General features: G+C 35.1%; 2 protein-coding genes across 3 annotated transcripts; one reads left to right on the forward strand and one right to left on the reverse strand.

The window, feature by feature from the left end:
- Nucleotides 1-2592: 2592 nt before the first annotated feature.
- On the reverse strand, nucleotides 2593-9486 carry LOC107756116 (mucin-1-like). Its single transcript, XM_016508197.1, has 9 exons — nucleotides 9268-9486; nucleotides 8973-9120; nucleotides 7727-7908; nucleotides 7492-7565; nucleotides 6431-6573; nucleotides 6057-6196; nucleotides 5807-5953; nucleotides 3867-3954; nucleotides 2593-2837 (listed from the first exon to the last, which is right to left on the reverse strand). Exons 1-8 carry the CDS (start codon nucleotides 9484-9486, stop codon nucleotides 3892-3894), a joined length of 1116 nt encoding a protein of 371 aa, XP_016363683.1. The 3' UTR covers nucleotides 2593-2837; nucleotides 3867-3891.
- Nucleotides 9487-12507: 3021 nt separating this feature from the next.
- LOC107724664 (DNA-directed RNA polymerase III subunit RPC7-like) lies at nucleotides 12508-16084 on the forward strand. 2 transcript variants are annotated; one of them, XM_016537320.1, is made up of 8 exons: nucleotides 12508-12664; nucleotides 12790-12914; nucleotides 14157-14286; nucleotides 14494-14562; nucleotides 14673-14729; nucleotides 14842-14918; nucleotides 15008-15127; nucleotides 15483-16084. In XM_016537320.1, exons 2-8 carry the CDS (start codon nucleotides 12798-12800, stop codon nucleotides 15567-15569), a joined length of 657 nt encoding a protein of 218 aa, XP_016392806.1. In that variant the 5' UTR covers nucleotides 12508-12664; nucleotides 12790-12797; the 3' UTR covers nucleotides 15570-16084. The 2 variants fall into 2 exon arrangements, with proteins under 2 accessions (XP_016392806.1, XP_016400058.1); XM_016544572.1 differs by having other exon boundaries at nucleotides 14848-14918.
- Nucleotides 16085-24465: the final 8381 nt, after the last annotated feature.

The following is a 24465-nucleotide window of genomic DNA, read 5'->3' on the forward strand; positions in this document are numbered from 1 at the left end:
CAGACTCTTCATCTAAAATTGCACTAAATAAAGACATAGTGCCTTTGGAGTAACCTGCTGAAATATTTAGTTAAGTGGGACTGAATTGAATATTAATTCTGTAACTTTCTAATTCTCAGATACCTCACATTTCATGAACTTTGGTGTATGTAACCTAGTTAAGCACAATCAAAATAAAACTAAAGGGTAAGATGGAGAAAGATGCCACCCTTAAGAACAACATGCGTTTACTTTGGTAACACTTTAGCACCAATTCTCACTATTAACTAGTTGCTTAATAGTGAAGAATCCTTAGATCCTCACATCAACATTTTTATGTTTTTTTTTTTTTAAATTCATTTATAATCATTTATTCACATAATCATTTTATAATCATTAGTCATTCACATGATTTATTATTTGATTATTTTTATCATTTATCATTATATCATTTTAAGTATTTTATCATTTATTCACTTATTGTTTTATTATGCTTATATTTTCTATTATTTTTCTTGCTTATGCATTTCCATTGTTGTTCAATCTCATGCTTGTGGGGTTTCATGAACTGTTTTGTCTGTATGAATAAGAGATAGATAAGAGGGAATATTTATGGAAACCCAAGGTTTATGGGATGTTGTTGTGAATCAGTTTGATATATCATTACTTGCTGAATTTGTGTTCATTAGACGCACTTTAAACATTGAGACATACGCAACTAAGATTGTTCAATAAACTCTGTTACTTTTTACCATCAGTTTGATATATGATTACTTGCTGAATTTGTGTTCATTAGACGCACTTTAAACATTGAGACATACGCAACTAAGATTGTTCAATAAACTGTTATTTTTTACGATCATCACTTCGTCTCCTGCCTCTGCTCTTCTCTGGCTTTCCTCGGTCAACTTCTTGACTGACAGAAGACTGTTAAACACCCGTTTTGGGTATTTTTGAATATCAGACAAGACATGCTATTTTCTATGTGTGTGTGTGTGTGTTGTTCCATAAAGGTTAAAGCACTTAATGACATTTTCGCATTTTCTGTGACCCAATCTAAAGTTAAAATATACACTCCTGCCAATTAACAATGCCTTTACTAAGACCTAATTAAACAATAATAATTGTGTTAATTACAGTGACATTGAATGAAAAACTCACTACTTGTTTAGAGGCTATTAATGTCTTAACTACAGTTAATAGTGTAAACTATGAATGAACTATAAACTAACATTTTGCAAATCATTTGTAAGTACTTTAGTAGTGTATACTTATAAAGTGGTACCTGTTTTTTTAATGATCATGTGACTGAACATATAATATATGATCTCGACATCTATCAAGTCTGCTCTTCTCTGGCTTTCCTCGGTCAACTTCTTGACTGACAGAAGACTGTTAAACATGCGTTTTGGGTATTTTTGAATATCAGACAAGACATGCTATTTTCTATGTGTGTGTGTGTGTGTGTGTTGTTCCATAAAGGTTAAAGCACTTAATGACATTTTCGCATTTTCTGTGACCCAATCTAAAGTTAAAATATACACTCCTGCCAATTAACAATGCCTTTACTAAGACCTAATTAAACAATAATAATTGTGTTAATTACAGTGACATTGAATGAAAAACTCACTATTTATATACAGCCTATTAACAATGTAGAGACTTCAGTATAAACTAATAAACTATAAACTAATTACTTTATTAATGATTTGTAAGTACTTTATGCTTATTATTGAGTGATTCATGGAATAAGTACTTCAGTTCATCTTTTCACTTCAAAATAAAACTGTTAAGTTTTACTCCATAAAGCACTCCAAAACATCAGTGTCCATGAATCCCTCGTTATTAAACAGACACAAAAATTATTGATATTCAACATCACAAATCACAATTTTCCAAAGACACAAACTTAGATCAATTAATCTGTTTTGACTGACTAAATCCCATAAATGTTGATATTCAGATGAAATGACCAAATTGAGAAGAGGATAGCCATTCATCAAACATAAATATTTCAAAAAATAAATAAACATACAAATAAATAAAACATACATACAGTTGCATACATTGCATACAGTTTATTTATTTATAATGTACCTGGTAAGATATTGTTTTGCTGAAGTATTGTGCATAGAATACAACAGCTCTACCCACAGAAAGTGTGTAAATGACCATACAAATAACACGAATGCAAATTACAAATCAAAAGACATTTATGAATTGATAGACTTGTAATCTGGAGATACCAAACCGATACAGTATCAAAAATAAAATCTTTAAATTTAAGAGACCTACTCTTCTTCTGTAGCCTAAGATATACTGTAAAAGAGACCGGGGCAAGATGTCACACAGGGAAGCATGTAATGTTGGCCAAAACATTGTTTTGATATTTGATGTGTATTGACTGTTTGATCTTTGTTGCTGTTTTATAAATGATTCTGTTTTATAATTGTTTTACTGTCTGAAATTTCACAGTCACATCCACTGAATATCATAAAGCACACTTTAAATGAAATATTTGTGAAACAGTGCAAATGTTCAAAGGCTTTCTTAAGAATAAACCTAACCTGGTCAATATTTAGTGGAGTATAAAGTGTGACAACTAGCCCCGGTCGTACCTATGTTACACTGAAATAGAGTCAGAGATGCAAAAGTTCACAGACCCAAATGCCCATATCTGTGCTTCATAAATAGTACAGAAATAAATAATTGTCTATCCAGTTGAGTATAATACTTAGATTACACATGGTAATGATGACAAGTCCACATTTTTAGAAACTTGCTGAAGAAACCAGCATCTTCTATGAGAGAAACCACTTTACCATCCTGACCTTCATAGCATCCGTTACTCCATGCCTCTGAAACAAAGACCATATTATTTACATTAGTATACATTCTACCAGACAGATATCGACAAGTGCAGTGTCACTTTTCCTGAAAGTTGTTTGTGACGTCAGTTTCACAGTTTTCAGTGTTTCATGTTAACAAGATGATTAATCATGTCAGAGAAAGTTTTGTATTGTCAACTATATGTGAAATATTGCACAGTAAATGACATGTGAAGGGTGAGTTTTAATAGATTAAACCGCTCCCTGAACTTTAAATGCACCAGGGTATATAAATCTGACTCATTCAGTTTTATTCATTCATTTACTGATCACCAATTCGGAGAATACATTGATGGATGGATTTATTGTTCAAATAGCTGGCACGCATATAATGTTAGAAATCATAATTGTTTCAGAATCAGTAGGACTTTTTAATTAAAGCTAAATAATCTCAAACAACTAAAAAAAATTCTTCCACTCATCACTGCATTAAAATAGTTAAACAGAGTTTAAAGCGATCTGTAATGACCAGCATAAAGCCTTTCCCAGCGATAGCTATAAATCATCACCGTTTATATTTGACAGCGCATTAATCGTGTGTAAAAGAACTGAACGTATTGTGTTTAATCCTAATTCAATGGTAGCTTTATGAAATGTATTTACTAGCATTAAATCCCATCTTTGTGTTGCTATATTGAGCAAGCATTGTGGTCACGATGGTAAACAGTTCATTGAATGAAGGGCTTCACCTCATGTTAACTAACCCAGTTTATGAATTTAATCTGCATTGTGTTGCTGGTGTTTCTTTGTTCATGTTGAATAGATCTGCTCCGCCTGCAACTACACTTTTACCTGTAAGCCTCCGTCATAGACAAACCTGTTAGACCAAACCTATCCTTTAGTTTCTGAGGCCAGCTTGAGAAAGTAATTACATTATAATTCTTATTTTGTTGATAAATGCAGGAATTATGTATATAGATGCCCATATAATAAACATATAAGTATGGACGCCTATAATGGTTATCTGTAGAAGTATTAATTGATAAAGGATTTCTATACCTCTCTTATAGCAGTGTTGTGGTTTTCATCTCTGAGGATTCATCGTGTACATCCCGGATCGGTTGCCATGTTGTGCTTCTGGTTCTCCCTGTAGAAGAAACGATTTATTAGAGATCATGTCTGTCAGCTGTAATAACAGAATCATTAGACAAACATCTTATGTAATTATATGAATAATGGATAAATAAGATTTCAACACTTAAGTTATTGTATACCCTAAAGTTATATATTTCAAATACACTTATTTCATACTAAGTATAGTTCAAATCTATTAACATATTTACTGACAGATAACTCAAGACTTACTGATATAAAAACTATAATTAAACTTTAATTGGAGTACTACATGTGCACAACACACATTTCTTAATATTAAGTCTAAAATGTGTTTTAATGTCACTTGTGATGAGGATTGTATGATCTTTGAATAATATCGGTCTTTAAATGCAAGATATTTAAAGTGTACCTTAAGTATACTTGCAATAGTTCCACTTTAGCACAATCAAATATACTATGTATGTCTTTAATTGGACTTCAGCATTACTTCAGCACTCTTAAGCACAAAATTACACTGAACAATATTATAAACGCAACACTTTTGTTTTTGCCCCCATTTGTCATGAGCTGAACTCAAAGATCTAAGACTTTTTCTATGTACACAAAAGGCCTATTTCTCTCAAATATTGTTCACAAATCTGTCTAAATCTGTGTTAGTGAGCACTTTTTTCAAATACATTTAAGTACGTTTATTTTTCACTGGAGGATTGTTCCAATCTAAGCATAAAATATACACTTCACATGAGTAATAAACACAAATATTCTGATAATCTGATTGCTCAAAACATTTGCGACAGTTCCAAGATTTCAAACTGCACAAATTGTAGACAAAAATGGACACTTTTCACATTTCTGGGATTTACTCCAATAGCAAAAGAAAAATCAAGATAATGATTAAGGTGGTCAGAAAAGAGAAAGATTTGGCACCGCTCCCTCAGCCATTGTATTAGAAACACTCACACAGCTAGCCTTAAAGGAGTAGTTCCTCTAAAAATGAAAATTTTGCTTATAATATACTTACCCCAAGGCCATCCAAGATGGAGATGAGGTTAGAAATGAGGTTACATCACTTGCTCGCCAATTGATCCTCTGCAGTGAATGGGTGCCGTCAGAATGAGAGTCCAAACAGCTGATGAAAACATCACAATAATCCACAAGTAATCCTCACCACTCCAGTCCATCAGTTAACATCTTGTAAGTGAAAAGTTGCATGTTTTTAAGAAACAAATCCATCATTAAGATGTTTTTAACTTTAACTTCTGGCCAAAATCTATAAAGATTCTTCTAGTGAAAAAGTCCATCCTCTGTTGTCCTCTCACATCTATATCCACCCACATGTTTGTTTTGAACTGTTTTCGCTTGTAAACGGTGCTTGATCTGTGCATATTTCTCTCCTGATTTAGATTAAATAACTATTTCACTTGAGAAAGCAGTATTATGGATAGAGGACTCATATTTCAGAAACAGTTTGAAGATAAAAACATCTTAATGATGGATTTGTTTCTTATAAACATGCAGTTTTTCACTTCACTAGATGATAATTGATGGACTGGAGTGGTGTGGATTACTTGTGGATTATTCTGAGGATGATTACAGTTTCAGCTAATTTTCATTTTTTTTAGTGAACTTCTTTAAATATTTTTCTGAATTGTAATGCCAAGGTAATATAACAAAAAAGTATAATGTTATAAATGTACATTACATTAACAAAAATGAACATATAAAAAGCATTGCTAGGTTTACAATGTTAATTACTATGAAAACGCATCATCAAAGTCTGTGAACAGGGTCCATTAATTTATGTTTGCTCATCTAAATCACAATGTCTCATGCTGACTTAGTTCAATTTATATCACAGTCATATGAAATGAAGTTGTTCTTACCAAGCTCCGGTAGTTGGGGCTCCTCTCAGGTGTGTGTGACATATATGTGGGATTGGCAAGATGTTCTTTGAAAGACGTTCTCTCATACGGAGCAACGGTTTGTGTTTCTTCCTTTTTTTCTTTTCTCCTACAGCACCAAAAACATATCTGGAGAGATGGAAATGAGATTAGAGAATATCACAGCATTGTAGTGTTGACCATTTGTCCTGTTACTTTGTGAGTTAGTAAATTGTAAATGTAAAGTATTTACCAGTAGTAAGATGATGAAGAGAAGCAGTATGATGATGCATGCCAGCACTAGCAATGCAATGGCCCACCCAGGAAGACCCTCAGCACTAGATTCTGCAAAACTTGTTGACTTTGGAAAAAGCCAGGCAGGTGTGACTGTTTCTGCATGAAAAATATATACATTTTAGAATTCATTTATGTTAGAAAATTAGGTTTTCAAACACCATGAAACAGACTTACAAGATATAAACATAAACGTGTTGGACTAATGAAATTCCCCATGTTGTACCTGTGTTTGTTGAATGTTGGTGTGGCCAAAATAATTAAAATTTACATCGATGAATCTAATGGGAGCAAATTCATACATTCTGCATGGGTCTGATGATGAATACTCACCAGCTGTGTACTGTCTGTTGACTGCAAGACCGTTCACTTGAGTGTTATTATCTATGGCCCTCAGGAACAAATGCTTGATCACAACATGGTTGATAAAAATGGTCTGGAACTGGAGGGTACAATTTGCGATCACAGACCCGTTACTGTAATCAAATGAGAAACAAAATTTTGATTGATTGCAATATTTAATGCAGTAACACTTAATTACACTTAAAGGGTTAGTTCAACCAAAAATGAAAATTAGGCTGCGTTTTACTCACTCCCGAGGCATCCTAGGTGGATATGATTTTCTTCTGTCAGACGAATCCAGTCAGAGTTATATTAAAAATTGTCTTTGATCTTTCAAGCTGTTTAATGACACTCAGCGGGTCAGAAATAATCTAGTTTAAAAGAATATATTTTTGGAGTGAATTTTTAATGTTTCCTGACACTTAAATGAAAATGTGTTATAGTTTATATTTATATCAAAAACCGTTTAGAGAGCTTTTTTGACCAACTTATGTAGGGCTTAAGTATATCTTTATATAAAATTATTTCTGATGCCTTTGAGATAAAGATTAAAGTGTATTGCTGAATTATGACAAGGCTTTATAGTAAACTAAACTATGGTGATACTTTAAAATAATTTCTATTAAAAACCTGTAGGTCATGTATTTAAAAATATATTTGTAATAATTACACATTTGTAAAGATGACGCTACAATTTAGTAGCTATATATATAAAATATATTCACTTAAATTTTATATCAAACAACACACTATAGTTTAAATTTTAATCAAGTACTTTACATGTGCTTTAGTATGTTAGTCAACAAGTGCACCAAAAGACTATTAAAACATAATGATTTTTAAATGTTCTTTAAAGTAAAATTTTAATTTGTATTACAAAGTGTACTTTTTAAAAACAAAAAGTCTACTTAAGTGTGTTAAGAAACAGTCATGAAAGTGAACTTTAACATTATATTATCTTAACATTATATCACAATTTATTGTTACTCATTTATTTTCCACAGTCATTTGGGACTAATACACCTTTAGCAAAAGAATGAGATGAGATTTACCTGAACTGTATGTTTGTCACTCCTCTATAGGTTTCTCTTGTGTCACAGTCAGAGCAGTTAAAGGCGATGTCCAGCTGCAAAAATGAAACAAGATCATGTTCACAGGATCTCTCTTAGGGTCAACAACTTACATGTACTGAATATGTTGTTGCTGGTATTATGTATAAAATGGCTGCTCAAGTCAATAAAACTGGCACTGACATTTATTCATTCATAAATCACGGGAAACACTTACAACTCCAGCAACCTCAGCATACATGCGCTTGTACTGCTGTGAGGTAGAGTTGAGGAGAGCGTCGCTGAAGACGCGGTTGTTGATCTCCATGCAGAGGGAGAATGAGTACAGGGGTGAAGGGTAGTTCTGTGGCTCTGCCTGGAGGCCCTCCAGAATTTTTAAAAGACTGTAGGGCTCAGCACCTAGAAACGTTAAATGATTATTCATTGCCATGTGTGTGTGTGTGTGTGTGTGTCCTGGCATTCCCTACATTACAGGGACCCATTTTTTAGGATATTTCCCATAATTCAGCTCATGTCAATGTCAGATCATGACCTTTGACATCTAAATTCAATTTGTTTTAATCAAAATAAGTGTATTTTTAACTATTCAAGACTACTGACACTAGTTTCAAATTTGAGACAAAACTAGTACCTACAGTATAATGCTGAATTTGATGTATTTATTGATTTATAAATGTATCTCAAATGTATTGATATCAGATGTTTTGTAAATGCAAATAGCATATAATGTTATATAATATATTTTTTTCTTACAAAAACTGAAAGCTGTTTTACTCTTATGTTATTTTATGATACAAACATTATTGATTTTCCAACTTTGCTAGCACACAAAACACTTTAAGGTTCCATTGATTAACTATATTTAATGCGTTAACATTAACAATTTATTTGTTACAGTGAATTTGTTACAAAATACATTTGTTACAGTATTTATTCATCTTTGTTAACGTTAGTCAATAAAAATTGACTGTTCATAGTTAGCTCAGGACTATTAACTAACATTAATTGATAATGGATCATAAATGTTGGAATCAACATTAAGATTAATAAATGCTTTAGAAGTTTTTTTATTGTTAGTTTATGTTAACTACTGTAGTTAACTAATGTTAACAAATGGCCCCCTATTGTAAAGTGTTGCCATTTTAGCACATTTCTCTTACTTTTTTCTTGATTTGAGTTCTTGATTAATTTATTTGTCCAAGTACGACCTGCTACAAACACAGTTTTTTCATAGTATAAGTAATAAAGCATATAGCCTACTTTATCATTTACAAAAAAGAACAGATGTGAATGTTTCAATTAATAAACTATGCATTTCTAACTACACGATTATGAGTTACTGAATGAAATAACAAACAAATAGAGCATGAGTTATCAAAACAGTTTGTTCATATGAACTCAGTTTGTTATTTCTATAGTGAAATCCTCAGGATGTTTGATTAAATGCAAAAGTCATAACTTACCTGTTGCAGAGAACAGCAAGAAGAAGAATGCAGCCCCAGTATAATGTAATCTAATGTGCCTCATCCTGAAGAAAGAGAAATGGGAATTAAATTCACTGAATGATATTCCTCTGGCTGAAGAGCTTCTGTAATAGTCTCTAGAGAGGTACTGATGGTAAATGAAGCTGATCCTTTATTTGCACAGCTTTTATCCAGAGACAGAATGTCAGCTGTCAATCAGTCGTGGATGGAGGCGTGGCTTTATGAACCTAAAGTTAGTAACGGATGATGAATCATACTAACTCCTTTGTTTTACTCTATCCTCTTTCTCACTGTTCTTCAGTGAGACCCGTGGACTGCTGTCAAAGCCTGTTTGACCTGCACGCACTGCACTGCTGTGAAATGTGTTTGCGTCAAAACGCTGTATGTTGGCTGTGTTTAACCAGGGGTTAATGTGACTGACAATGGTCTGCTGCACCCTCACCAGAGGGACACAGGTTACCTTACTGCACAGGATGTGTTGCCATGGAAACATACGGCCAACAATGAGAAACTGCTTTTCGGGCTTTTTATGACCTCCTTATGATCACATTTCCGGAATAATAAAAATCTGGTGGGGTGACATGATTACGAGTTTTTACTGAAAATTTGTGTATGAGGGTTACTAGTTAACTAAAATTAAATAAACAAATTTGAAATAAATTAATAAGCTATTTCAAATAAAGTAAACATTAAAAACACTTTTTTTATTTTATTTTTATTTTTTTAATTGATATAAAAACCTTCACCTTTCTTTATTTCAGCTAGACGCCAATTTGGTAACGCTTTATTTTAAGGTGTCCTTGTCACACGTTACATTTACTTACTATTATAATAACAATAAATTATGCATAATTACATGCAAGTTACCCTAAGACAAAACCTAATTTTAACCCTAACCATATACAGGTGCATCTCAATAAATTAGAATGTCGTGGAAAAGTTCATTTATTTCAGTAATTCAACTCAAATTGTGAAACTCGTGTATTAAATAAATTCAATGCACACAGACTGAAGTAGTTTAAGTCTTTGGTTCTTTTAATTGTGATGATTTTGGCTCACATTTAACAAAAACCCACCAATTAACTATCTCAACAAATTAGAATACTTATTAAGACCAATAAAAAAAACATTTTTAGCCTTCTGGAAAGTATGTTCATTTCAGTCTGTGTGCACTGAATTTATTTAATACACGAGTTTCACAATTTGAGTTGAATTACTGAAATAAATGAACTTTTCCACGACATTCTAATTTATTGAGATGCACCTATAGTAAGTACATGTAGCTTATTAATATGATGAAGTTTTTTCAGCTGAGTCCTTAGTCATCTTCAAGAAACGACTAAAAACACACCTGTTCCACCTTTATTTGACCCTCTAACTCTAGCACGTTTCTATTCTATTTTAATTCTACTTTATCTATATTTATCTTCTTTTTTTATAAAAAAAAAACCAACAACAAATAAACTCCACTAGCTTTCTATTTTTTCTATTCTATCTACTTGTTTTTCTTTGTGTGTGTGTGTGTGTATATATGTGTGTGTCATTTGTAAGTCGCTTTGGATAAAAGCGTCTGCTAAATGACTAAATGTAAATGTAATATTAGTACTTAAATGTACAATTTCACTGTAACAAAGACACATTAAAATAAAGTGTAACTGCAAATTTTCATTTCTCCCACACAGCTATAACAAAGGGTGTGCAAAAAAGGGCATATGCTGGTCACGCCAGATCCCTCCGCCACAGTTTCACTGATGTCAAGTCATATGAGTACAGTACAAGCCACCATTGTGCCACCTGCTGGACAAACATTAGGGTGAATTCAGGTAAAGTGGGTCTTTAACCTTCTTTGTTTTCACTTTCAGAGCATAATAATGGCCTTTAATTAAAGGGACACTATTTCTTTAAACAATAAAACAGTTTGGCCAATGCAATATGACACTGGTTATTGTGGCTACAAAGGAGGACTTGCTTATCATAGTAAACACTTTGACATTAAGATTTTCTTGGTTGTTAACTGTAAACAAATATTATTGTGACGGTACTTGTATTATTTGTTACTTCAGATTAACATGGATTAAAATGCACATCTAGTAATATTACTGGTCCACTCTGTGTGCTAGATAAAGTGGGCCACCTTGAACCTTCACTAATTCTATTCATGGTCGTTAAAAAAAATAATTTTTTCTGATTATTGTATAACAGACATGCAAAACTGACTTTTTTAGAAAACAGAAATGAGTGTGCAGTCAAGAAATTCAAATCAGAGAAGGAAGGTTAGAATAGAAGAGCAAAAAGGATGGAAGGGGAAGCATGAAATTGAAGGAATTATTTTATTTTATTATTATTTTTTTTTTTTTGTTGAAGTTTTCAAAAAATGTAGATGCAGAGTATAAAGCTTTTAAATATTGTTACTTGCTATTAAAGTTAATTTTAAGTGTTTAGAGAAAATGTAGACAGGAAATTTTTTTTTACCATATAGTTATATATTAATTGTTCCTCTTATTTAGTTTTTTTGTTTAGCCTACTTGTTATAACATGTTCTAGTCACATTTTTAATATGTTGTAGAGTTTATTTTAGTACATATTCTGAGAGTTGTTTTGAGTTTAACACATGAATTGAGTGAACTTTACTCATATATGTTTTTGGGCTTGTTAAATATGTTGCTGAAAAATTGTTAATAATAATAATAAAAAAAAAGAATAAAGAAAATAATCTCTTGGTATCTATGGTATAATGACATGTTCAAGTGTCCTACTTTACTGAATTCACCCAGTATTTAACTGTTTCCAATGTAACACATTCTTCTCCTTCAGGGGGCGCCTTCAAATCTCAAGACGTTGTAATCGTTTAAATCTATTATGAACCTTAAATGTTTCAGGATTAGTGCTTGCCTTATTTATGAAAATCCGCATAATCTCTATGAAAATGATTAAGGGAATCTTTTAACTTTTATAATAGTCTTATATTGTAATCTGATTGGTGCATCCTGACCAGTGTTGAGCACTTGGGTAAAATGTACCGTGTGACAACCCCTTTAAAATGGGATAACGGTTATTTATATATTTTGACATTTGATATTCAGCATCGTATATCTATATATGTCTCGGTTAATAAGACTGTTATGATAAATATTTCGACTACTAAGTTAGACCACGCCCCCGGTGCAAACCCCGCCCTCCGATGACGCGCAGCCTTTGAAACACACGAAAGGAGTCTCGTACTGTAACAGATATACTCGATATTTCTCATCAACACTTATTTCAGTGATATGTCTCAGGTAGGGATATTTTATATGCTGCATCCAAAAAAGTTTACAGCATCATTAAGATCAATCTTATTTTTTAATCCTATTAACAATTGTTAATAACCTCTTAATAACACTCGTAGTAGCAATGTAATACTAATACAATGTAGTAGCAATAATGTGTAATACTAGGAACTTCGTAGCGAGCAGTGTTTCTGTCTGTTCTGTAAACTGAGGCGGAAGACACGTGCACATGTGCCGGATGTAAACACAACTACCACGTGTTCAAGTGCCAGTGCCTTACACATGGCCTCACACTCAGCAGGCGGCTGGTGATCTGTGCGCATGTTTATTGGGCTCATAAGAGGCTGTTTTGTAAGGACAACTCCATGAATGCGATCCATTGAACCCGAGACACATTTTGAGGTAAGCTGTTTAGTGACTAATCTAAATCAATGCTTTAAATGAAGTCAGCCTTTGTGGATCTGGCTGTGAATGTTTTTGTTGCTAATGGCTAGTGATATGCTCGCTGACACGTGATGGCTGTACAGGTCCGGTCATGGCAGGCAGCAGAGGTCGAGGCAGGAGCCAGTTTAGCTTCAGTGTGGACGCGCTGGGGTTTGGGAGAGGGGACTCCTTACCCTCTTCTGCACATACACCTTCTCCTCTTTTTCCTGTAAGTGTTTAATGGCAAAGCGAGTGTCTTTACATTGTAATATAACTTCATAGGTTGTTATTACACATATATTGTGCTATAAATGTCTTATGATTGGTTTGTAAAAACTGATTATTCTGAGAAAAGCTTTTTTTTTTTTTTTTGGAAAGTGTGGTTTAACTGTCCAAAACAAAAACATCTTGGGGTTTGCTGCATGTAACATTTGTTTTGTTTTGTTTTATTTTTGTTTATCATTTTATTTGTAATTTCTAATTATTCTTTAAATTTTAAAAGCTTGTTTTTCTTTAAGACAATCAATGTATGCCATTTACCTTTCTTTCTTTCTTTCTTTCACAAAAAGAGATATTTGGTGTATGCTGTTTTGGTCCTTTTTGAGTTTGGCAGTAATAATTTAATATGCTTTAATTGTTATCCAATTACTTTTTTATTTTAAAATGAATATTCTTCTTTTTTGCGTTTGGCAGTTGTTACGGAGTAACCAGAACATGAGACGTGCGGATCCATGTGCAAAGCTTTTATTAAGACGTGGTCATAAACAGGCATAGATCAGGCAATGGCAAGCTGGTATGTAGAAGGCAAGGCAAGAGCAGTCCAGTAAACAAGCGAGGGTCAGTCGACGACAAACATAATCCAATAGGGCGAGACTAAAGAGATAATCCAGGTACAAAGCAAAGGTCAAGGCAGGGGCAAACAGTATCCGAACAGGGCAAGACGAGAGAGGTAATCCAAAGTACACAGGCAAAGATCAGAAGATGAGGAAACAGACAAGGCAAGACTAGGCTAGGCTAGGACTATGAAACTTCAAGTAGGCTCCGTAACGTAGCTATCACAACTAGTGATATGCGCATACAATACTTGGCAGCCTGAAAGGGATCTGAGTGAGTGTTATATAGTGAATGTGTGATTGGTTACAGCTGTGTGCAATTAGTGCAATGGATGATGGGATATGTAGTCCGGGATGACATGTAACAGTTTGTGTAGTGCGAGAGTCAATGTAATGGAAGGGTGACCTCTGGTGGTGATTGAATGGAAGTTCATAGACCGAATTCGTGACAGCAGTAATTTTTTTTTGTAGTTTTAATATTTTTTTATAATTTAACCATTTTTTATTTATTATATGTAGAATAATTTTAATTACTTTTTATTTAATTATTTTATTTTCATTTACCTTTATGACTTACTTTTTTTTTTCTTTAAAACAATAATTATTTAATATAAATAATCATATTACTTTTCATTCAGCCTATGCAGTTTAGGCCAGTACCTCTGCATACAGGAGAAGAGGTGGACTACATGCTCGCTCTTAAGCAGGAGCTGAGAGCCTCCAGCAAGAACCTGCCGTTCCACATAAAAGCAGCCAGAACAAAGACAGGTAAGACTGGTAGAGGTGTATACATTGATACATTGGTGTATAAAGAGTGGCCAGTTCTGAGCACAACAGATGAAGATCCAGCGAGGTCTCCTGGATTTGCATTTGAACTGTCGGCAGTCACTTAGATATTCAAAGCCAACGACCCTTCAGGCATTGATCGTTGAAGATCAGGTTTGAGCGGCTCTCTTTATTGTTTTCTTTTTTTAGATGTGGCTCATTACTCTGATAAATATCAAAATGGAGAGACGAAGAACAACTGCATTGAATGGAGTCCAGGTGAGTACTATCAGTACCATTCTTTAGTTATTGTGCTACAGCTGACTTGCTTTATAGTCAAATGCTTTTAAAAGTCAGTTCTCCCTAAAAAATATTCAATTTCATTCCAGACTGGAGCCGAATGCCAAAAGAGCTTTGCATTAAAGTACGGAAACCACGGAAAACAGGTGAAAGAAACTCTATTATTATCATTACTAATGTGTGTGGGTTCACAGTCTTGATACTAATGCTAATACATGTTATAATATGAGTTTTTCAATACTTCTGCTCCATTTTAAGTCATAGGTGCCAAGCCACAACTCACACGAAAACCAAAAGTAGCTGCTGGTAAAGAAGAGGTTCTCCAAAAACTAGAGGTATATGTTCACAGAAAACACAATGTTTTCTCGCTGTTTAATGTGTATGCAGCACATTAGTAATGTTAATATTGTGGAATGACGTTTAGACACTTGAGAAAAGAGAAGAAGAGCAGCATTCTGAGGAAGAGGAGGATGAAGAGAAGAAGAAACAGAATGAGGAGGAGCCAGATGCGGATGAAGACTATGATGAAGAGGACCTTGAAGATGTAAGAAAAAAAAAATCAGAATTTAATAGAAAACATACATTCTTTGTGGTGTTGTCATGTGTATATGATATATTCTTTCCCTCTTTTCCTTTTCTCGAACACAAAAGGAGATTTTTTGTTGTATGCTGCTTTAGTTTTTTGTCAGTATAAATCACTATTACTTTTCACTGCATGGAAAAAGTGTCTTAGCCTTATTGCAAAATATCTTCTTTTGTGTTCCTCAGAGCAAATAATGAGGCCGTAGGGTGGCAGAAATGTTTTTTTTTTTTTTTTGGGATAATTATCCTTCTTGTAGTAATATCCTAGCAACTTAGCAAAGCATTTTTAACAGCAGAATATGTGTGCTGTGTTTCAGGAGACAGACTACATCATGTCTTACTTTGACAACGGAGAGGATTTCGGAGCAGACAGTGATGACAATATGGATGAAGCTGTCTACTAATGGGTTTTAAGAGGCATTTTATTTAAAGCTCTTCCCACTGAATGTGTCTATGAGTGAGACTGAAAGTATATATTTCAAGAAGAAGTGTCTTAATTCATGTGCCATCTTGACACATGCTGAATCTGATTGTGACTGACTAATGTTGTTAAGATCCAGAGAGTCAGTGCTGCTACTAAAGATGCTGTTCTGGCATTTCTAAGCTGCTTCACATAAACAGATACTGCTGCTATTCCAACAGTGCTGGGATGTTACTCAAAGATAGTCTGCTTTTAATTTCTGTTTTATTACTGTAATTGGAAAGCTCTATTTAAAAAGGCAGTGCACAGAAGCCATCATTCCTTTTTGTCAGACAGGGGAGGACAATACAGACCTGCATATTTAATGCATCTCATGTTTACACCTGATAATGCCTTGAATTGTGAATTACACCTGTAAGAGTGACTTCATCTGTTTTAAGCTTTGTGTGTGTGTGTGTGTGTGTGTGTGTGTGTGATAGAGTGTGTGTACTGGTTTATATAACCTGGTGGGGACTTAAACCTGACTACACACAGACTCATGGGGACTCGTGTCACGGTGGGGACCTAAATTGTGGTCCCCACGGGTACAAAAGCGTATATATAATACAGAATGAAGTTTTTTGAAAATCTAAAAATGCAGAAAGTTTCCTGTGAGGGGTAGGTTTAGGGGTAGGGTTGGTGTAGGACAATAGAATATACGGTCTGTACAGTATAAAAACCATTACGCCTATGGAGAGTCCCCACAAGGATAGCAAACCAGACGTGTGTGTGTGTGTGTGTGAAAAATAAATATTATGGAAAAATGAATTAATGGTACAGAAAATTCGATTTTTAGGCAGCATGTTGAAGTCATCTGATGCATTTTTATTCTGTAGTTTGACAAACCCAGTCTTTATTCACTTCCATGAAGGTCGTGTTTGTAATGAATGTGAGTAAATGAGGACATTTTCATGTTAAGAGTAGTTTTTCTTATGTATCACCAGGCAGCCGGCAGGTGGCGATATTTCTCTTCAGTGTATGAACTATAACTATAATGAGCTCTTACAATAAATCACCTGATTATAGAGCTTTAACTAACCAGTGTTTTACAGTGCAGGCAAGATTTCACAAAGCAATATCAAAATAACTTAAGCTTTAGTGCTTTGATTTCAGAACTGCACATGCTGGACTTTACAAAACGTCAACTTGTTGCATCTTTGTATGCTATTTAATTTTGTTTTTTTGTTTTTTTTATTCAGTTGAAATGCATGCTATAGTCCAGGGTGTGTTTAGTGCAATGCTATTCATCTTATTTTACTGCATCATTCCTCAGTGACAGATTTATGCAGTTTGCTAAAAGTTAAGCTAAAAAATATCAGCTCCCCTCTAACATTAAGCTTAATTCATTTCAAATCATTTTGAAGTACTTTATTGGCATGACTGTGTTCACATGCTATTCTGCCAAAGCATTATACAAATATGTAAGTAATGACACGAAAAAGGAAATATGCAATATAATAATGGCAAAAAATAGCTTCAAACTAATGGAATAATAATAAAAATAAAATGTATGTATATACACTTACATAAATCTATATAACAGACACTTGTCAAGACAAAATGAAGAAAAAAAACTGGAATGTGTGTACAGTGATGGTCTTTGAGGTTTGAGGTTTTACAAAGTGTTCAATCAGATGTGCTCCATTTCAGTGGCCTGAAATCAGTGAAATGTAGAAGAAAAACAACCGACGTGCTGCATGGGGTTATAATCAGAGAAACTGAGGCGCATGCAATTTGTTTGAAACCTCTGACTTAAACTGATCCATTTCTCAATGAACTGTCCTCTTTAGCTCTTATAGACTGTGCATGCATTGCATCACGTACATTGGCCCCTACACGCAGTTGTATATACACACAGCTACAGCGTGCAAAATATGCATGCAGCATTTTCCGTCAGGGCCTGAGAAAAACATGTTATTCAATGTATGTCACACATCGTGAAGGACAGGGGTGGGAAATGTAAGTCAACAAACTGAAGCAAACTCAGATGTCACCTGCACTGTATTACTGTACTATTACTGTATTTTTTTTCTCAATGGAACAGTTTTTTGAACTTTTGGACAAAATCTTTAAAAAAATCTAAGAAAATTTTTTGCATATGTGTGATAAGTATGATAATGAGAATATAGAGCTTATATTCGAGGAGGGAAAATAAGTCAGTTTTATTCAAAGGCCCAAAAAGAGCAAAATATGCAATTTGGTGCAGATGCTAATATTAATATGGCCAAAAAGTAAGATGAATTTCTCATAGCTTGTACTGTAAATCAATGTCAGTTGTCACTCTAATTCTCCCAATTATATGTCTAAGTAAGATTTTTGTATGCTTAGTTTTATGATCAAAGCTCTTTAGTTGCACAAAATGGTGTAGGACAATTAAGTTCCTTCAGTCCAGTAAGTGTTCATCTTGAAATATTAATAACTATCTAAAAGACATTCTTACATTTACTTTCTAAAATCTGTGAAGATTTCACAGAAAAAAAGACACATGAATCACGGCAGTTATACTAAAAGGCATTTTACTTGTTTATTAAGTTTGAATTGTCAGTCAGACAAAAGAAGGCCTGTAGTTGATTGTGTACAACAGGTTTTTTTTAAGGAAAGTTTCAATTCTATTAATAATTTAGAGGCATTTGCCTATTAAATATGAAGCAGTAGGCTTTATATGGTTAAGCTTTGCATCTGGGTTGGTTGTCTTCCATGTTAAAACTTCAACATAATGTCTTTGTCATTAAATGTGGATTTACAAGGTTATGCATTACCCATTTTATGCTTTCATTAAATATACCCTTCATCTTTTTATCAATGAAAGTTGTTTGGCTGACACATTTGTCGGCCCAAATGATAGCGTCTGCAAATGACAGCAGGACCAAACTGTGTTGTAGTGAGGCAGGGGTCTGTGAATTTATCGCTTCCAACAGCTCCCATATATTTCACAACCATTCACCCTGTCAGCAAGCTTAATGTGGAGGATCCCAAAAATATGTCTCGGTATGCCATGCATGCAAGCGGCCTTGACAAGGAAGAATTGTAGAGATTCTCCATTAGTAAGACTCATGGTACTAAATTATGTTTCTTGGCTATCTGGTTACGTAAATAGGTGAAACTGCCTGTTGACAAAATGTGGGAACGTGTACGTGTGTTTGTGTGACTTCCTCCTCAGCAGAAGCCCTGCTTGTGTACTCAGCGTGCTTTTGTGGTCAGACAGAGAGAACACGGTGTACATCCACAAAACGTATGCATTTCACATTTGAACATGTCATTTTTGCTGTGTTCATCTCATTTACCTGAGATCAACTGACCAGATGTTGACTGCTATTTGTTTGGTACATAAAACCAGTGCTTTGAATGTCATAAATGACAAGCAGGATGCACATAAAAGTGAAGTAAACTCACACAACATGTTCTGTAGGTCAGTATCAAGCTGAATGCTAATGCTAAAGATAACAAACCCCACATATATGTGACCTGCCCTGCATAACCTCCCAGTTCACTTAACTTGCCAGCGTCACTCATTTCAACATGACAGATTGCCGCCAAATCTTGATTGAGTTCCTTCCCAGGGACAGGGTGGTACTGTAACACCATTATGTAACTTTCTTTTGTTATTATAGGTGTATAATTGAAGGATTTGTGTTGGCGAGACACTGTCTGCTCTCCCATTGGTTGTCGGCGAATCACGTTGCTGCTCATTTGCATGAATGTAAATTATGGCGACACTACCAACATTTTTAGACGTGAAAATTAAAATGTCCTTAAAATCAATCATTGCAATTTATTATGCAATGAAGGCACAAAATATAATATGCTAAATGAATAACACCTTGTGGAAAAAAGAAGCACACTTAATTGTATTGAATGTGCACTTAAAATAAAAGGCCACTTAAGTGCACATAAAGAGAGTTCACTTTCATGACTGTTTCTTAACACACTTAAATACACAAAATGCACTTTATAATAATGTCAAATTAATAGATTTACTTTACCGTGTAAATCATCGTGCATTAATAATCTTTGACTTTTGTGGTGATTTAAAGAAGTACGCTCGTTTGATGTGTTGACTAACATCTGAAACACATGTAAAGCACTTGATTAATAATTATACTGCAGTGAGCTACTTGAAATTACATTTAAAGAAATTTCATTAATTTAGCATATTTTAAATGTTATAAATTGCAACTTCCTCAATACAATACAAATGTGTAATTACAAATATATTTGATTAAATGACTGATTAAATGTTTCAGTAGAAATGACATTAAAGGGGTCATATGATGCGATTTCAATTTTTCCTTTCTACGGCCGCGCCGTTCTCAAGCCCACCGCCTCTGCGCACTCAAGCCCGCCGCCGTTCACTCTAGCCCGCGGTGTGTGACGCTGTGTTTCGTTGTGAAAGTGAAACTACTTTGTTTTGTCTTCCAAAAGAGGACACGACTAGAAATCAGTGGTTAAGTTGTATTTACAACACTGTTCCAGAACACTTCAACCCAAATATAGATAGTAATAGGCCTGGTGACTTTCGTCAAATCAAATTGTGCATAGAAAACTTTAACCGCCAACTGTTTATCATGGCTGCTGGAAGCGCATTCTTCAAGCATCAATACAGTCGCATCTTCCTCTAACTTAATATGTTAAGGTAAATTTCGGATTTGTGTGAACGTGTACGTGTGTTTGTGTGACTTCCTCCTCAGCAGAAGCCCTGCTGTGTACTCTGCGTGCTTTTGTGGTCAGACAGAGAGAACACGGTGTACATCCACAAAACGTATGCATTTCACATTTGAACACGTCATTTTTGCTGTGTTCATCTCACTTACCTGAGATCAACTGACCAGATGTTGACTGCTATGTGTTTGGTACATAAGCTTTGTAAAAATCGACGTGTTTCAGAAAAGCGGGGCATAGAGAAGAAACAATAATGTACAGTATGTGGAAAATAATTTTTTTTTACCTTAAACCGCATAAACACATTTAATTACACCAAATACACAAAATACTGTTCTTTTTAGCAGCATCATATGACCCCTTTAAAGTTTATTTTAGTTCATCATAGATGCTTGTCAGTACATTAACTTTATCTATATTTCAAAAACAATAGCAGTAATTATAAAATTACATATAAAGGTGTACCTAAGTCCTACTTAATTTTCAATAGAAATTACATTATGTATATTTTAGTTTATCATAAATGCTTGTCAGTACATTCAGCAGCACACTTCATATTTCAAAGACAATAGAAGTAATTATGAAATTGCATATAAAGATGTTCTTAAGTCCTACTTAAGTGGGTCAAAAATAAATATAAAAATATATAAATTTAAACTATAATGCATTTAAATTTAATTGCAATTAATATGCAATAAAGTGTCTTAAAACACATTAAGTTCATAGTTAAGTATATTCTTTTAAAGCTTTTGTATTTCTTTTACTCTTTTTAAAAGTATACTTAAGTGTACTACTTCACAAGGAATGGCATGTTTTCGAATCTCATGCTCTTAATGGCTAATATTTCACAGCATAAAATGCACTGTAGTCTGTTTGATGTAGTCAGATTAATTTTTTTCTTTTACCTTGCATTATTTTGTTTTATGTACACTATAGTACAGCAGTCATTTTTTGTTCTTTCTCAGTTAATCTTGTTGAAAAGGGAAGTGAGGAGAAAAGATTAGTCGTTTGGATGTTTGCTTTGTCACTCTTGTCATCACCTGACGTTCTCGCCCCGAGGCCATTTCTGGTGAACTTCTAGGTATTACACGCACAAGTCAGCTTCATGGCAGAATGCCAAAATGAGGTCAGGACGAGCGGATTTAGACCATCATGCTGTGCTGCGTCAATCCCATTAACTAATCTAAGAGAGGATTCTGCTGTGGTGAGAAAGAGAAAGGCCTGGGAAACGGGCCTCTCACGTGAGGTACGGTCAACACAGCAGTGTGAACGTCTGCACAGGCTTGTGCTCAGATTAAACTTGAATGTACTTTAATATACTTTAAATGTACTTTAAGGCAAGTGACAAGATCAGATCTCCTCGTCTGTTGCTACATCTGGCCTGAATTTGACCCTGTAAAGACTAAAGAGAGAAGCATGCTTGCAGATTTTGTTCAGGTAGTTTCTAATAGACAAAATAATATAATTTTGACTGTAGAAGAATACAGTTTATGTTAATGTGCACTGCATGGGCAACAATAAAATGCACTGCATACTTGTGTTGCGTTAGGAGTTTGCATTCTGATACACAACACAAGTATGTAGGAAATAAGTATACAAATGTAATATCTAATATATAATTTTATTACATCTACTCTATATTATTTCATTTTATAATTTAATTTGTATAATAATTATGTAAGTTTAAGTAAACTTAGCATACTTTTAAAAAACAGCATTTGTTACGTAATAAAACAATATACTCTAATGATTTCAGACATTTAATTGCATGTTATTTACAATTAAAAGAAAATTAATTATAGTTTAAATTTATATTAAATGCAATTGAGTGTTTTTGACTCATAAGTAGGACTTAAGTACATCTTAATATGAAATTTCATAATTATTTCTGTTGGTTAAAATGTACTGCTAAATGTACTGACAAGCATCATCAATGTAATTAAAATATTTTAATTATAAAACATAATGTACTTAATGTCATTTCTATTGCAACTTGTATGTCATGTATTTAAGTTTATTTGTAGACTGGAGTAATGATGCTAAAAATTCAGCTTTAATCACAGAAATAAATTAGCCTACATTTTATAATATTTTTAATAGAAAACCACTATTTTAAGTGTAATATTTCATAGTATTAATATTTGTTACTGTATTTTTGATCAAATAAATTCAGCCTTCTTTCAAAAAATAAATGAATAAATAAAAAGTCTTAATTATTTTAAACATTTGACCGCCAGTGTTGATGCATGTGAAACAGGCTAGCAAATTATATTTTTTATTAAGCTATAATTCCTAATCAGGGCACTTGATGGTTGTTACTAAGCCTTCAGATTTACAATGTTCTATCTAGAGTAAGTTTGAGAATGATATTTTACGGATTTAAAAAAAAATTTTCTTAGACACGTGAAATTACAGAAGAAAGCCTGGATATAGATTTACAAACATTCACACTTTTCTTATTTTGTGACGAATAATGTAAATGGCATTAAGAAATTCGAAAATGCCAGTAGTAGTTTATATCCCTGAAAATTAATGTCTGCCGTTTAACATTTTTTTATCATAAACAGTTGACAAATATTGCTGAATCGTCTCGCTATTCAGCTGCTTACCTCAGCTCGCAATCAAATGCCGAGCAGCTCAGCGTCTGTGAACTGTAAATCCTGCCTTCTTCGATTTGATTGGCTATTTCAAACATTTTGACATTGACGAGCGCTTTTGAGCCGCTGCACTGAGCCTCTCGTCTCAGTGTCTCGTTCCCTCGGGGAATCATGGTTACATAACCTAGAGACGTTCGCCTTCAGGAACTCGAGCTGCATCGAAATGCTATGGGAACGAGTATGCCCACGCTGCCAGACTTACAAATCCCTGCCAAGTGTGGAAGAGCACAGCTAGGGCGAGAGAACAGAGGAGCCCGGAGTGGCTCGGATATCAAGGCCATAGAACCTGACGAACGTAAGGGGCGTGGACCAACCCGCAGCGTTGCAGATGTCCTGCATAGAAACACGTGCCAGAAAGGCCTTGGAGGCTGCCACACTTCTGGTAGAGTGAGCCTTGACCCCCAAGGGCAAGGGGAGAACAGAGGACTCATAAGAGATACAAATGGCACAAATGGACCGGCTGAGGGTCTGTTTAGTAGCAGGAAGACCTCTCTTGGGGGGACAATAGCACACTAGCATTTGGTCCGCTCTTCTCCACAGGGCAGCTCTGTGGGCGTATGCGTCTTGTGCTCACACTGGACACATACAGTTAAGCTTCTGCTGGTCAGGATCCTGAAAGTGAGGAGGACAGAAGGCCTGAAGTATGACAGGCCGTGGTGCAGAGGAGGGAACTTTAGGTACATAGCCCACTCGCGGGTAGAGAAACGCTTTGGCCAGACCTGGCGCAAAGTCTAGGTAAGAAGGGGCCACTGAGAGTGCCTGCAAATCACCAACTCTCTTGAGAGAAGAAATCGCCAGAAGAAAGGTAGTCTTAATAGTGAGATGACGATCGGATATCTCCTCTATAGGCTCGAACGGGGCTTTACAGAGAGCCTCTAGCACCACAGCTAGGTCCCAGGGGGGACACGAGATCGTACCGGAGTGCCTCAGCCTCAGCGCACCGCGGAGGAAACGTGTAACTAGGGGGTGTCTGCCCACTGACTGACCACCGAGAGGGGCGTGGAAGGCCGAAATGGCCACCACGTAAACCTTCAAGGTGGAGTGGGTCAACCCTGCGGAGAATCTGGCCTGCAGGAACTCCAGCACTGTACCAACTGGGCAGTTAACTGGGTCGAGCTGGTAGTCTCAGCACCAAGAAGTGAAAAGCTTCCACTTCAAGGCGTACAGTTTCCTCATTGAGGGAGCTCTGGATTGGAGGATGGTCTCAACAACCTTGGTTGAGAGACCGGAACCTACGAGTTGTGCCCCCTCAGGGGCCACACCCACAACTTCCACAGCTCTGGGCGGGGGTGAACTATGGTGCCCCCGCTTGAGAGAGAAGGTCCCTCCTGACGGGAATCTCCCATGGAGAGCTGTCAAGAAGGAACACCAGGTCCGAGAACCATACTCGGCTTGGCCAGAATGGGGCCACTAGCAGTAGACGGACCCCGTCCCGGCGTATTCTCTCCAGAACTCCCGGGAGCAGAGCGATCGGGGGAAAGCCGTACAGCCGAACCCTCGCCCAGGTCTGTACCATAGCATCCC

This window comes from Sinocyclocheilus rhinocerous, unplaced genomic scaffold (genome assembly GCF_001515625.1).
Source record: "Sinocyclocheilus rhinocerous isolate Xijiao unplaced genomic scaffold, SAMN03320098_v1.1 scaffold1242, whole genome shotgun sequence".
In the NCBI taxonomy this organism is placed as follows: domain Eukaryota; kingdom Metazoa; phylum Chordata; class Actinopteri; order Cypriniformes; family Cyprinidae; genus Sinocyclocheilus; species Sinocyclocheilus rhinocerous.